Raw genomic sequence first — 16156 nt, 5'->3', positions numbered from 1 at the left:
TAAATACATATTTCTTCCTTTCTTATAGAAAATTGTAAAGCTGAGCATACAAGTATTTAAGTGACTCCACAGACAATTGGAATATGGAAATCAAATAGGCAGAGTATATATTTGTATTTTTATTCAGAGCACTTGGAATGAATTATAAGTAAATCACCTGACACTGCCCAGTTACTATGCATTTCTTCAGTCACAGGGTGATTCTGAGTGATCCTTGAAAGTGTAAAGCATTCACCATAGCCATGAACAGGAGTTCTTTGCATTCCCCTCTTTTATTGACCTGCTGTTATCCTTTAAACTTCAAAAAAGGAGTTACTATAATTTTTTAGCAGGCTAATAGAAATAAATTAGGTCCCACCTTCACAAAGATCTCTAGAAAATAATGGTTGCAGCTTTTAAGAGTGTAAGGCTGGGATTCATCTCATATCATTTTAGGAGCTTGATTCAGTTGCCCACACATAGGTGTCTACTGACCTTTGAATGCTCATGGGTGACCCCAGTTAACGGTTTAAGGAGTGCAGTAAAATCGCATTAATTCCTGGAAGCCTCTTGCAGATAACTTAGATTTCCTTGAACCACTGATACGACATTAGTTGTTTGCATTTTGGCAATTGAATCTTGCCCTACTTGTCTTCAGTAGGAGTGTCTGATCTAGATTTCTAGACTTTCTTTAAAGCCAATGGATATCTTTTCAGTATAATCAATGAAGTTTAGGGCATGTTCATATAACCTAATATGTTTTTTGGTATTAACTGGGCTATATCCTAAATTCTGATAATGTATTAAGGTGACTGTTGACTCAGGAACTTCGCATGCTTACTGAAATGTAGATGTATTTAGTCAGACAAATCCTACTGACTTTGAAAATCTGGAGATTAGTTTCTGAATGACTCAAAAGCTTCAGAACAAATGAATGCCATTTCTTTGGAAAGCAATTTAGTTACCAGCATATGAACATAGAAGTTTAACTTTAGGGCCCAAATTTTGATTCCAAAAACTCCTTAAGTAGACACATATAATACATTACATAATGCAGTTTTCACTTTCTCCAGAAATTCATTTTATACTTAAAGATTGCATTGCAACCTATGAATCACTGAGTATCATGTCAGTGATGACAGCCCAACTTTTCTTCCTATGGAAAGATTGGTTATAATGTTAATTCTTTTATAATTTCTTTTGAGAGAGACCTGTTGTTCATGAGTACAGACAGAGTTAAACATATTTTTATGAACATGATAACTGTATGCTAATATTAATTATGTTTCAATAATAGTGTACTTGGAAATAGATACAACTGAACAGGAAGTGCAAAAAGCATGTTTTTTCACCATTCTGTTGTATACAACTGTGTTGACAAAATAGATTTTGTGAGGCATTTGTCTTGCTCTTTCCTTCATCTCTTAACATTCTAAAAAGTGCTGAACAATGTACATACCCCATATTAAATGACTCTAAAACTTTTAAATTCTTATATTTCAAAAAGTCAGTTATATGGATTTGTTCTTGTTCAATGCTATTCAATTTCCTTTTAGCATTTACCTGTAAGAATATATAAAATAACTGTTGATGAGATATGGAATAACAGGAATAGTTCAGTTGAAGGCTGATCTGGATTTCTGGATTTGATGGAGTTAGTTCAATATAATGGTTTTTAGTAAAGCTGAAGTCAAGCCACCTATGTATAGCCAAAGGGTGTAGCTCTAATTTAAATAATACTAAAATGGTTTGAGAGTAAAAAGATTTTTTAAATGATGGTAGGAAAAAGCTGACCTTCTACTTCCAAGTAATGATTTCATCATTTGTAGTTACAGTTTCTTGATACAGAAGAAGAAGTAATAAGTATAGACAGGTAGTATTAACACTTTTGCATAAAGCGTTAATGTGACCGTTACTGAAACACTGAGTCTGTTTTTTTGAAGTAAATATTTCAAAAATTGGGAAAAGTGGAGAACAGAGTTTTAAGAAGAATCTGAGATGTGGAAACAGATCTGATTCTGTGAAAAAATTAAGTATCACCATCTTTTTAGTCTATCTATGAGATGGTTAATTGTAAATGTGATCATGGTGGCATAGTAACATTTTCTGTCCCTTAGAACCTTATATGCTGAACCAACAAATCAACCAACCAACCAACCAAGCATATTAGTAAGATTTCCCAGGATGTAAGTCAACATAGCTCTTTTTATAGTCTGCACTGGATGAGTCCAGTTAAATCCAAAACCTAAGCTTATGTAAACTTCTAAAAATGATTTTGGTTATTCTGACTGTAGAAAACATAATCTGATAATATTTTCTTTATCCCACTCCAGTCTCTTTGCCCTAAAGCACAGGGAATGGCGTATGGAAGGTCCTCAGTAACCATTTTTTTGGAATGGGAATTGGCTTCAAGAACATAATCTTTGTGACAGTTTGTCATGTATGATGGAGGCAGGAGAGAATATTGTTAGAGCATGCTGCAGTCAGTAATTTTTAGCTGTCAATTGGTCTCTGGAGCCTGTAGTTATTTGATTTGTACTGAACTATCTCTTAGCTTATTATAACTTGAGCCAGGAACTAGAAGAGAGTGACAAAGCCACAAATACCTCCCAGTTGGTCCCATTGTTAGCACCTATCAGAAACTTAGTATAGCAACTAATCTTTCTTACGTAAATCTTAGAGGTAAACTCTTCCTTATTGTCATGAAAAGTTGCACTGAAACTTACAGTAATCTGATTATAGTTACCTAAAGAAAATAAAGCACTTTTCTTCAGACATTTGCTCTAATTTTGTTAACCAGTGAAAAGAGAAAAGAAAATGAGAGAATAATAATTATTAAATCATTTAATTATGAAATAAAATACATTCAAATTTATTCCTAATGAAACTGTGAATACTGTAGTCCCCCAAATTGTTTGCAGTAGTTAATCAGATGGTGATATGCTCTCTCTGATGGAGCAAACCCAGGTAGTAAATCATTATTAGTTGTCTAATGGGAAGATTCTACTGTGAAAATAAACAGCTGTCCACAATAAAGAAATTGTTTACAAGAAACCATTACATATCAGATGCTTTATTCTCTTCAGGAAGGACTGAAGGCCTGACATATTGTGTGGTTGGATTTTGAAAGAAAGAAAAATATTGTTTGTATTTTTTGCTATGCTTTATTTTTAGATTCTAAAAGCTTGATACTCTTTTATAGTGCCACTTTATTTTTCTTGGAAGGAAAGACTCTTAACTACTCCTTTTTTGAGATTTCTGCATATTCTGTATGTTCATGAAGTGGTTATATTTGTGTGCAGCTACATAGCCAGAGTTTTTCTCAGCCCTGTGAATTGGGGCATATAAAAGCCCTTCCTCCGCTCAGGAATATCTTCCAATGCATCTTAATTCCAAGAGTTTCACTTCCAGTCAGTTCCATACTTCTCAGGTGGGATTGTATTTTAGGGAAAAACCTGGTCTTTGGTTATCATTGAACAGAGTCAAAAAGAAGCTTCAGATCCCTGTGGAAAGACCTAAACCTTGCTCATGCTACTTGACCCCTATACCTGCACATTTAAAGTTAGTAAACAAAGCTGAGGTCTCTGTCATCAAGGGCTTGAAACAGAATGAAATGCTGGGCAGGAAACTGTACTCATTACCATCAGCACCAATCTGTATTTCGAATTGTCTGACCTTTGAGAGATGCATCCTTAAGATATTTCCCCGTTTGTAAGACTTTCACTTCTTGACTTCACTTGAAAGACTTTAATGCACTAAACAGCTGAAGGGCAGCTGTGCTTAAGCACAGCCACGTAGACTTTGCAGCAAAAGACCAGAGTTGGCATAAACCCATGGACTGCTAAAGTATTGGGGGAGTGCATGTTCTTTATAGGTTTAGTCAATTGTTGAAGACAATCCCCTTGTTTGTTTCCCATGCTGGTAATGCCCTACACTTAGTGAAAGGCTCACATGGAGGTTCCTCACTTTAGGAGGTTTTTTTTGTCATTTCCTAGGTGGAGGCTAGTCTACTGCCTATATTACAGCGTGTCTAGACAGTAGTATACTCCTTTGTTTGCTATCTCCATATAGAATGCAGGAATCTCTCAAAGCAAGTCTCTGACTCCCCAGTCAGGGAGGTTAATTTATAATTTCCTGTGGATAAGCTTGCCCTAAATCTTCTATCCGCAGAGTGAGACAAGATGATATTATTCTGAAGCAAAAGAGGATGAGACTTGGAGCTCAATTAAGATGCACCTAACAGTCATATTTAGCCTTTATCCTCACTATAAAGTTCCCAAAGGGTTTGGTAAGGCCTTGGTGGTGTGTCTTCTTGTCAAATCCCTGTCCCTCCTTTGATGTGCTAGGCTTTCAAATCACAGGATACTCATTCACTTTCTCCTCATGTCAGTAAAAAGAGTTTTCCACTTAGATAGATACCAAGTCAGACAGGAGAGCACAAGAGAAGCTTAAGGCTTTCTGTAATGCCATCAAAATTCTTCCCTCTTTGGGATAGTTATTCTGAGCATTGGATTCACCTTAAGTTCCTTTCTAAGGCGATGTAAAAATTTAATCTATTTATTGTATGTGTGTGTAACAAACGTATTATTTTCTGAAAGAAGTTAATCATTCATTAGCTTCTTTGCGCACTTGCAATGAGTAAAGAAGAGTCTGTGTCTGCAACTGAAAATCTAAAGGACTGGTTGTTTTGTTGCAGATACTTTTCAATGAATTTGGAATTGTCTTTGTCTGTGACAATGAGAGTTCACTCTGCCAGAGCTCGGGTAACATCTGAGCTTTTCTACGGGATGTCTCCATTTTGGATGTCTGCCAAACTGCACCTGGACTTCCATTCACACTTTCATTAAGTGTAACGCTATTGTTGAAACCCTCGAGCATGATATTTCCTTTGGAAGAGCAGTTTGTTGGTCTTTATTTGACTAGGAAGTCTCAGACCTCGTCCGAATATGTAGTGTTTCTGTGGGGAGTACTTCTTGGAATTATCCATAGGATGAAAGTAGCTGTAAGTTTGAAGAGGCCATAAAGTTTACTTTCTTACAACTGTTCAAGTCTGTGTTAGCTACATATGTGAAATTGTCTACTTCTTTTCCCTTGAAATCTCCACTATACTTCCAAAAGTTCTCTCAGGTCAGTAGAATTGAGAGGGAGAAGCTTCTGTCATCCCTTTTATGGATGCATTTGTGATTTGTGCAGAAAGGAGGAGTTTACATGTGTTCCTACAGAAATTGCTTAGGCAAAAATTCTCTAGCTTACAGCACTATAGTAAAGATTTGCTGGCAGAATGAAAGTACATGTTGGCAATCCACCTCAAATATAGATAATAAGCTTTCTTCTGTGAACCCTGCAGGCTATAAGGCCCTCAGATATGAGATCTGAATGTAATCATTGTCTTAATGTAGAGCTGCAGGGTTTATAGAACATTGAGGAACATGGCCCGCATGTCTTTGTGGTCCACAAAGAAAAGTAGTCTATAAATTCATAAATAAAGACCACCATGACCATGCATAGGCAATGGAATTTTCCCTGAATCTGAACTAAATGATTTCTTTAATAATGCAACTCTAAAGGCCTGAAGTAATACAGAGCTTCTGGCTTCCTGCTAAGTCATTCCCATTACAGCTGGAAGTTAGGCATTATTTCATATTTATCTTCTGACCTAATTTTCACTAATTTTACTTTGCATTGTTCTAACAGTATTAAGCATTTTTAAAGAAGACAGGGATGATATTTAAACTCCTTTTAAAGACTTTTACAGTGCCATAAAATGGTAAGAAAGTCAGGAAATACATCTGAACAGCAGTTTCCCAAGATCTACAGCTTTGTGGACATTTCTAAGCCAGCCCAGGTTATCTAGCTGAGATACTGCTAGAAAGGTAGCTACTGTACAGAGCTCTATGCAGGACGCAAGTTTCATCTGAGAAGCTGAGTACATTTTCATGTAACTAATCCTTGCTGGTCAGCTACAGTGTCCAGGAAAATTATGACTGAAAGCTGTTAGCATGCAAGTTGAGTGTATGTTTATATAACCTGTTGAACTGGGACTTACATGCTAGGATTTACTAGGATGAGATATGAGCTGCATTGAAAGCCTCCTTTTAAATCATCCTTGTTATAATGATAGTATTTGGATTCATAATCAGTAATTCAGGATAACAAACGTAAGTTTTTGTGTTGTTTTCTGCCTCATTGTATTTAGGTATTTTAAAAAGTGCTATATCCTGACTGAACATGACATGAGTTTATGGAATGAAAAAGTGAGAGCAGATACCCAGTATCTTCCTTACCAAACACATTTAAATTATAACAGTTTTTGGAAGTTGAAACATTGTTCTGAATTATGTTCTGTTTTCAAAATAATTTCTGATTTTTAAATATCTACCGTATGTGTAAGTTCACGTAAATGCTATTTTTATTCACAGATAGTGCACCTCAGGTAGCAATTACCGCACCAGGATCTGGTAACCATAGAAACAGCTCTACAGGCCCAACACCTGACTGCTCTCCTCCATCACCAGACACTGCACTTAAAAACATAGTAAAAGTTATACGTCCTCAGGTAGGTGATCACTATAAACATCCTCCTATTAGTTATATTTTTCATTTTATAAGCAGGCTATGATGCATGTATTCTATTAGGATGTTATCACTATATTCATACAGATAGATCAAAGATAATGTACAGAATCCGAGATATTTTTTATACTCAGAAAGCAGTTTTGACAACATAAGGAGAAAGTGGAATATATTATGAATGAACTGAACAATATATAGAGAGATACCAGTACATTTTTTTGTCACAGCATTAATACTGAATGCAATCTTTATGCAATGTTTTGTATTTTTATGTACTATTAAATTTATTCCAAGTTTATGTTCTAGTTTTATCAGTATATTTTCCTATTACTTCTTCAGATTTTCCTCCCTCTTTCTGTATTTCCAGTTACATGGTTCCATACTATTTTATGCCTTCTTGAGTTCACCTTCTTTTATAGTATTGTTTCTTGACTTTCACCCTTCCTAACTGTAAACATGCTCATGCATTTCTAGTAGTACTTTGTAAACAATGTGCTTAGTGCTTTGAAATCTGAGTGCTTTCTCACAGTTCCCTGAGGAATACAGCTAATATCTGTCACTTTCTTTTCATTCTGTAATCTCCTCCCCAAATGGAATTGTGCCTATAGTAATGTTTTCTTTTGAGAGGTATTTTTCATATACACATTTTTATGCTTTCTTTCAAGAAGGGCAGATGAGAGGAGCACACTTATGTTTGGAATAGAAAGATAGTATAATTTTTGGGCTCTTAGTCCTCAGCAAGATCTCTGTAATAAAATTCTCCCTAGAGCACTATGATAGAAATTTGTTTTACGCTAAGGAAAAAGAGAAGCTGTCCATTAATCTTAATCTGGGCCTTGTCTATGAGACATCTTTAAAATAAACAAAATTACAACTTGATTCAGTAGTTTAGAAGTAACCAGCATACAAGAGTTTACTTTAAAATCATAGGATCATAGAATAATGTAGGTCAGAAGAGATTATCTGGTCTAGCCACTGCTTAAAGAAGAGCTAGCTGTGACATAAGATTTTTTACGAGGAGAAAACAATTCTAAAACTATCCACTGAATTGGCTAATTGTTATTGTGAAACTTTTGCTGTGAATCTTTAATAAAAAGGCCTTCTGTCCCTCTCCTACCGATTATTGGGTTCAAGTGTAACCACCTGTTCTTCACTGATGGCTCTTCATCTCTGCCTCTGGGCCACTTTGATGCTAGTGGATGAAAGTTTTGTATCATGGGTATGTTACTGGCACAGATGTTACTTGATAGATAAGATAATGGATGTATGTATATTTTGATAAAAACTCTAAAGGATTGATTGCTTTCATGCTGGTGAGTCGAAAGTGTTATAGTGATGGAGGTGGAACTTCCCCTCTACTCACTGGAACCCACAATTCAGAAAGTCTTACAGAATTATAGGTGGTTACAGATGGACCTGCCATTTCTCTCTGAGGAGACTTTGGTTTCCTACAGCTGACAATGTCAGTGCACCAGAGTGGCCAAGAGTAATAACAATTTTATCCTCTGACTGGTGCAGACTATCCCTCAGTGACACTAAAGTGGTTTGGGTTCCACATCCTGGCTTAAATCTAGATTGCGGGGATTCTACAATAACAGCTTCTCGTTCTTTTCTCTTTTTATAGTTTCTCATTTTGCTTATTCCTGTAGTCTCTCTCTCTCTCCCACCTTACATCACTATAGTACTGAAATGCCTCCTTCCCTCTAAGTTGTTTTTTATAGTAGGCGGCAAGCAAGCAGAAAGGTATTGGAATATTGTTGGAACAAGCTGTTTTGTGATAGCTTATTGAAAATAGCATTTAAAAAGCTGTTTCCATCATGATATTGCCAACAGATGGACCCAGAACATTGAATGGTGATGTTCTCATTCTACTTAACTTTGAATGGATTCATCAGATTCTGGGGAGCTATTTTCAAATTTAAATCACACCATTTACTAACTCCCAGTATTCTCATCGTTCTACAGAGCAAAAGCTAGCTGTGCAATATATATGGTCAGAACTTTACCACATTTACTAAAATCTCTCTCATGTGGCCCTACTTCCTATGCAGAAAACAACAGTAGAAAGACACATGCAGTCTACTGCATAATGTGTGTTGTAAATCTATGTACTATTATACAGAAGATTTGGATCTATTATAGTATCAAGATCCCATTATGCTTCTCATTTCCCCATTTGTTTTATGCACATTCCATTAGTATTCCTCCTCTTGGTTTGCCTAATCTCCCCGCAAAATCTCAACCAAAGAACATAAACAAAGAACTTGTAAGTATTTGCAAAGTGATGTTTGCAAGCCATTAGTGTTAATTCTGCCTGCATATTTAATTCCTTTATTCTGCGCCTGTTGCATTCATTTATGTGGCAAGCTCTTGGAGTTTAATAACATGGGATTCTATTTTTGACTGACCTCTCATCACTTATGTAATACTAATGAATAATTATATACAATGCACAAAGAAAACCCTAATTTCTTGTTGTCTGCCAAGGCCTCTTTGCACTATTCAAGCAAAGTAAACAGATCTTAAAAGGCAACAGCAACAACCCTAAGAGAACAGAACCAAGACAGACATCATATCAGTTGCCAAAACTGATGTCACTCCTTTCCCCTTCTCGTATATCTTCTGCATCCAGCATAGGAAAGTACTAGTAACTTGGTCAGTGAAAGGCAGAACGTAGAACTCTACTGGTTTTGCACTATGCAGGCTTTGGTAGCTTGGATGAAACTGCTGGAGGAGTCTAGCCTTTTGACTTATATTTTTATTTTCATTTTTAGCATTACTATATTTTTCGTGGAGGTTTGTATATATAACAGGCTACCACCAATGAGAAGGAACACAGCGATAACTACTCGTTGTGATATATGTAGGCAGCAGCAGAGGGAACCAAAGATTCCTTTCTTCCAGCAATCTGGCAAGGGAAGGGGATGGCGAAGAGTGGAGAAGAAGTAACAGGGGCTGAGCTGGGGTTGGAGCCAGAGGTCCAGGCCATGCTACTACCCTCCAGTTTTCTTCAGCCAGGCACTTAATACTGTGTGTCAGGTCACATGGAGGCAGTGTATCTACATGCGTCAGCATATAACAGATTCTTGAGACAAGGTATTCATCTGAATATGATTATTAGCCCAGCAGAATGGCCTGTCCTCACTCCTATTCTGGAAACTTGTGCACCAAATACAGCTGTTCAGGGGCCCTGTCAGTTACATCTGGGGTCCTTGAAGAAGGGTGAGGCTTGATGGTGCATTGCCAGTACGTGAGGTGAAAGTGCTGCAGCTGGGGAAAGTATGAACCAGAAACAAGATGAGTGAATCTCATACCCAAAGTGTGAATCCTGAGAGGTCTGGGTCATGGACAATTAAGGGATTCTTCAGACTGTTCCCAGAATTTGTTTTGTCTTTTTCCTTCTAGTTGTCCCTCAACCTGGCCCTAATATTCCCTTTACTGTATTAAAAAGTTGTCCCCATAAAACCTGGCTGGGAATATCTCTTTTCTTTCCACTTTTCACTAATGTTTGTGGAAATTTATCCTTTCTTCAACTAATTATGGTGAATTTTGAGCTGAAGAACCTACTGTTTATTATGACTGTACCAGCTCATCCCTTATGAGATCCCTCTGCTCTCTAAAATGCAACTTAGACTCTATTTAGATATTTCTCAATTATTCAGTTCTGTGCACTGTTATTAAAGCTGAAGCCTACTCTAAATGAAATGGCGTATCTCCCTGGCACAATGTAGTATTCTGGAGGGATATTAACTCACATCTCAGAATCAGTATTGAGTAAGTTCAATGCCAAAGTGCCATCCACCTCTGCTGCTTCCAGTCCTGAAGCTAGCTCATTTAACATTAATTCAGGGATCTGTCTGCTATGTTATCTGCACACCTTAGTTGTGGCCTGTACCTGTAATCCCGTATTTTGCAAATACACTTCTTGTTTTCCAATGTTCACAGAGTCTGTAAGATTCTGCCCCTTGATGCATAGGTCAGTCTCTGAGAAAAGTAGATTTGTTGGGAAGTTATATATATGCAGATAAGAAACAAACAGAACTTTAGTGTAGAGTTTTGAATCACTTGACCATTATTTTCCAGGCTGTTCAGAAAAATCTTAGTAAGCTTTTAACTAATTATTTGCTCATTAAAGAAGACTTGAGAAAGTAATACAGTTCCAATTTGAAGAGCTATGCCTCTGTGAAGTATACTAACAGGAGCTGAGAGAAAAAATGAGGTGTGGTATAAGGCAAGGTAGGCTAATGCTTTAACTGAAGTCCTCTGAAATTTTAGGCTCTCTTCCAAGTTTTAACTTAGTTACATTACAGTAAAATATAACTTGTATAACAGAACTTAGATCAGAACTGGAATATAAAAAGTGATAGTAAAATTGAGTTTGTTCTGCCATAACTCCTTTAACTCTCAGTCTGGATGAAGCCTGAACAAAATTGGGCTGCATGTGAAGCTTCATATATTTTTGGTATTAGCCACCTTACTTAGTAAGACTCTCCTGACCTTAACTTAATTTGTTCACCTCCATTTGTACAAGTAAGCTATACACATATATAGAGAAAGATCATCTGTTTTTCCTCAGAGACTTTCATTTGCTGGTCCTACTCACTTGTCAATCATTGGTCAGTTATAAAATTGAATCCCGACTTCTCACCTTTTAAATTCTTGGTTTATTAATTGTAATACATCATCTGAATCTTCTCTTCTTTCTAAGGTATGTTTCACAAGGCTAACTGTATGTATAGCTTTTGATGGCTAAGCCTGGATGATTTAAAAGTGACTTAGATGTTATCTATCATAAAATAAGATTTTTCCCATCATTCTTTTGGCTAAGACATCTAGCAATGACAATCTGGTAGAAGATAACAGTTTATATGTTTAGAAGAGAGATTAAATTATTTCATTTTCTGTAAGCAGAAATAGAATTCTGCAAGGCAGTTGTAGCCTCTGATAGCCCTGTCCAACTTGTTAGGACTACCGGTTATGCCTTGCCTAATGTACAGCTATTGTGTGTGTCCAATGAGCCTGGCGTATTTACGCAGATGTAGTTCATCTACGCATCTGGAAAGAGAGGGACCACCCTCTACTGTAGCCTGAAAGTCAGTGGACAGCCACATTTGGAGTTATGTGCGCCAGAGCCTCTCTACCTGACCTAAAAAGTAATGCGTACTGTGCTCTACAGATGGGCAGCTTTAGCCCTCATCATTAGTGTGCCTGGTCTGCCATACTTTCCTGCATTATGTACTGTTACTGAGGCTGCACATGTTCATTCCCTCCATGCCAGCCTCCACTCTCTCCTCACTAATTCATAAGAAAACCAGGTTTCATTAGATTGGGTTTGCAAGCACTTTAAGGTAGTTGATGACAGTCATGATTAGACCTTAATTCTAGGTATGGAGTTATATTCCAGAAAATTCTATCTCTGTGAAATTTTTTATTGTGAACATTTAAAATGTTTATGCAAATCTACTGTGAACATTTTGATACCTTCTCATTCTAATGATGTTGATATGAATAAACAAAGAAACAAATAAATAAGTAAAGCTCATCAATAACCCTAAAAAAAAAAAGAAAGGAAAAAGAGAAGGAAAAGGTGTATTGTCTATAAAGTATGTGCTAGTACTAGTATATACAAGGCTATTAAGAGGTCATTAGCAATTCATCGATGCATGGCTGCAAATAGGACAGACATCATGAAATTCTTTTATTCTAAAATACTGAATGCCAATTACAAAAAATATTTATAGCTGGAATTGTCTCACAGGACTGTATTTTCTTCTGTATTTTTTTCTGTATTACCGTAGAATTAATGTGTAGAAGACTTGTAACTGCTCCAGAGGAGGAGCTTTTCAAAAAATTTCCATAGAGCATAATGGATACTCTGTGACTACTTAATAACAACATTAACAAAAATATTATTAAAGAGATGTATTGCAAAAGATCTTCTCCTTTAACAAGTCACTATAAAATGTAATTCTATTTAGATTATTTTAATTAGGGCTAAGATAATATGAAAACATAAACACATCTACCCAATGCACTACTAATGAAAACAGCAAACAATATGTGCGAGTGCATTAAATCTCAGCTTGACAGGGTACTAAAGCACATGTCTAAATTAAAGGACAAGAACAGTCTTTATTATCAGGAATGCTATAATTTTAGAATATCACTTCTGCATAAACACTTTTTCTTGGTTGAAGTTGGTTGCTTACCTGGAGAGATTCTCTTGATTTCGTTTCTTGATTCAATGTAAATGTAAATCATACAGAAGAACTTAATATTTTTCATATCTGTACTTGTAACAATCCAAATTGGTGACATACTGAGCATAAAGATAGCTCATATACTGAAAGACAGCTGTGCACGTCTATACTAGTGAATTAGGTAGTGCCAGAGAATGTTCCTGAGCTCTGGAACTTAGTCATCTGTACTATTAAATTATTAAAACAGTCTCTGGTTCAATTTGGGTCCTGTACAATTATCTCTCTCCAAAATTATCAGCTGTCGGGCCTGATTTGGAATTTGAGCAGGCCAGTAATCCTTCCCAGTGGGCAATTCTGCTGTGAAGACCCTGCTCTGAAGGCTAAAAAAGTTTAGTAGCATGAGTAAATCCTAATGCATGCCAACTGCCCTCAATTAGAGAATGTACTCAATAGATTATTTAGTGTAGTAGAATATATGTTGCCAATGAAACTTGTGATTCCTTTGGTAGGCACATAGATAAAGAGGGTATTATACATACATTTTTAGAGGACACTTTTCAGTGCATCCAGTATTCATAATGATTGGAAAAGGTAACACATTCAGAATCCAGAAGATTAAAACCTTGCCTATTGTACTACTGTGTGTATCTCACCAGATTCATAGCATTTTTCCTTTGTTCCTATGTAACACTGGGTAGTTTTGAGCACCTTAGTTATGAGTAATCTCATATCCGCATCAGCAAACGCACCACATTTTTACACATACATGCTATGTGTAGCATGCAATTTGAAAAACAGCTATCCCCTTAACCCTTCAAATGTAATAATATAAACAATTTTCATAATTTATAGGTCAAAATGAAATATTGCTAACTGAGCTGTTTTGGAAAAGAAAAGGGCTTCCAACGGTCTCACTGAAAATAATATATTTTCTGTAATTTTGAAGGCTAGAAATTTCTTTTTTTCTAGCTGAGGAGTAAGACATTCCTCTTTTTACTTTTCACAATTTGGAGCTTATTTCAGGCAATATTTTCCCAGGATAGCAATAATGGTGTATCTTCAAAATCCAGTCACATATGTCGAAGATGGAAACCACTGCAAAGGTATTACAGCTTTTAGTGTTCAGGACTGTTACACCTCACAATCCACAACAGCAGTATAGTTGCAATTAAAATAAAAATAGGAGCCAAGGGAAATGTAAACCGGGAAAAAAGCTGTGCTTATACTTATTCGTTCCCAGGCTTACAAGTTAAGCAGATTCATCAGCTGAGATAAGATCAGAGTTGGAAGATGAAACGGTGCAGCAAATCCTTGACCTTTAGTTAGGTACTGCAATGGAGGACTCCTAAAAGGGGAGCTAGTAAAACATGCACAGAGGAGAACAGAAACACAAGAACGGAAAGCATTATGGATATATGGTACCTAGAGTCACCATGGTATCATGTTCTAACCACAGAGCATAGTAAAGAGCTACATGTCTGTGCCAGCCCTGGATGTGTCTGGCAGTAACGTGATCAAAATATGCTGGTAGGCCATGAGATTACTATGAAGATAATAGCACTAGCTGTTCATGAAGTACAGCAGAGGTGTTTTCTCTTAAATAAAATCAGTCAAACAGATATTTTTAGAAACGTTATAGTGCCAGTAAAAATGACCTTAGTTTTAAAATGTACTATGCTTTTAATAGAGAAAAGGATTTATAGTTAAAAGACAGTGCAACTACTTATTTCTCTTTTGGGCTTTTTTAATTCCCATGATCTTATGAGCTCCTTGTTGTGGCTGCTTGTGATATATTTGTTGCCAACCACTGTGTAATTTCTGCCTGCTGCTCTAAAACTAAATTAAGATGTTGAGCGGTAAAAGCAAGAATGTTGCAATGGATGCTGAAACTGACTATATTTCATTTTTAAATATAATCATGCTTATAATTTAAGGTCAGATTCTATGAAATGAAATAAGAGAAGATTAGATTACCTAATTAAAAAGACAATGTGTCTTCAGCTTATTTAACTTGGTATTTTGAGGCTTGACTTAATAATTGATTCAGGAGCCTAGTAACAGTTCAGTGAAGTCTTTCACTTCTAGGTGACGTAGATGAATTAAACCCAGATCCATTGTAATCTACAATGCTTGCAATTTCAAGGCTGCTTGATCATCTTAGTTCAGATCATATAAACCAAATAACTTTCAGCATTGTTGACTGATGAGAAAGCATCAGGCCAGCTAATTCCTGCAGATCAAAACAGATTCAGGAGAGGGGAAAAAGTGAAGAAGCTTGCCCTCTCATAGGCTATATTACATTAAGAAAATTATTAACATAATTAATAATTATTAAACATGAAAGAGAGGTAGAAAAGCAGACATAGATGGTATGTTGGGATGTTGAGGCAGAGAATAGAGATTCAGAAGCTGTAAGAGTGATGTGCAAGTTGTTTTTGAAAGGGAGAACAAAGGGTAAAACTGGATGCATTGAAGGATAATGAGAAGGCTGTAGAAACTGGTAAAGTCAGTGGGAGACAAGACCGTTAGGAAGCCAGTTTGAGAGACCTTGATGACAAAAGCATAGAGCAAGAGAATTAAGTTTCGGAGGACCAAGTAGAACTGGAATCAGGTACAATACAGTGAAGGATGTTTCAGAGTAAAATGAGTGATTTAGGAGGGAATAAAACAGAATAGACAATTGAAGACTGAAAAAGAAGAAAGAATCAATGAGTGTGTAGAAAGAGAATAGGATCTTAAGGAAAGAAGGAAGCTAGAGAAAGGAAGATTTCTGAAGGGGGAGTGAGCTGAAGAGAATGAGAAGAATGGAAATGTCTGAGCAGGTCCCAAAGAATGAGGAATTTATGTGGCCGCATGGCTACACTGGCATTGTGTTTGGTATGTGAGATGAGCCTAGGAAAGGGGCTACAGTTCCCTTACCTTTTTTCGCAAGTCTATATTTTGTGTCCTAGCTAGGATTTGAGAAAGTGGGCTCAGTCCTCTGTGCTCTCATACATTTTCTGCCTGGAAACAAATTGGAACCTGTTGTTACATTAGGTAAGGCAGATGGAATTCAGCAGGAACGCTGAAGCATTTCCTCAGGCTCTTTGACTGACCCTCAATGATTTAATGAGCCACACATCTGTCACTTGGGAGAGCCCTCTGTACCTTACTTCAGCATCTGTAAAATGGGGCTAATAGCTCTGCCATAGTGCGGAGGACTATTGTGAGAATTAATGCATTAAAGACTGTGATGGTGATATGTATGCATATTCCAAAGATAAGAGCAGTCAATCCTAAGCTTCCTGAAAAAGGGAAGAATTAATGAGCATCATGTGGAAGAATGAAGGATCGAGAGGTTTGCAGCCATAAGGAAATTTCTGTTGGAACTTATATTGCTGAATACTTCAAAGTTGGAGAAGAAT

At 36.6% G+C, this 16156-nt stretch overlaps 1 protein-coding gene across 9 annotated transcripts in view; it reads left to right on the top strand.

Annotated features, from left to right (window-relative positions):
• The window catches only part of ANKS1B (ankyrin repeat and sterile alpha motif domain containing 1B), a 442229-nt gene that overhangs the window by 152422 nt on the left and 273651 nt on the right, over nucleotides 1-16156 (top strand). For all 9 annotated transcript variants that reach the window (XM_068938515.1, XM_068938509.1, XM_068938473.1 and 6 more), the window contains one exon: nucleotides 6399-6535. In XM_068938515.1, coding sequence (XP_068794616.1) covers nucleotides 6399-6535 — 137 coding nt within the window. The remainder of the gene's footprint in view (nucleotides 1-6398; nucleotides 6536-16156) is intronic.

The sequence above is a fragment of the Struthio camelus genome, chromosome 1, assembly GCF_040807025.1.
Source record: "Struthio camelus isolate bStrCam1 chromosome 1, bStrCam1.hap1, whole genome shotgun sequence".
Classification (NCBI taxonomy): Eukaryota; Metazoa; Chordata; class Aves; order Struthioniformes; family Struthionidae; genus Struthio; species Struthio camelus.
Note: the sequence above shows the minus strand (reverse complement) of the source record. Positions and strands in the feature narration are given on the sequence as shown.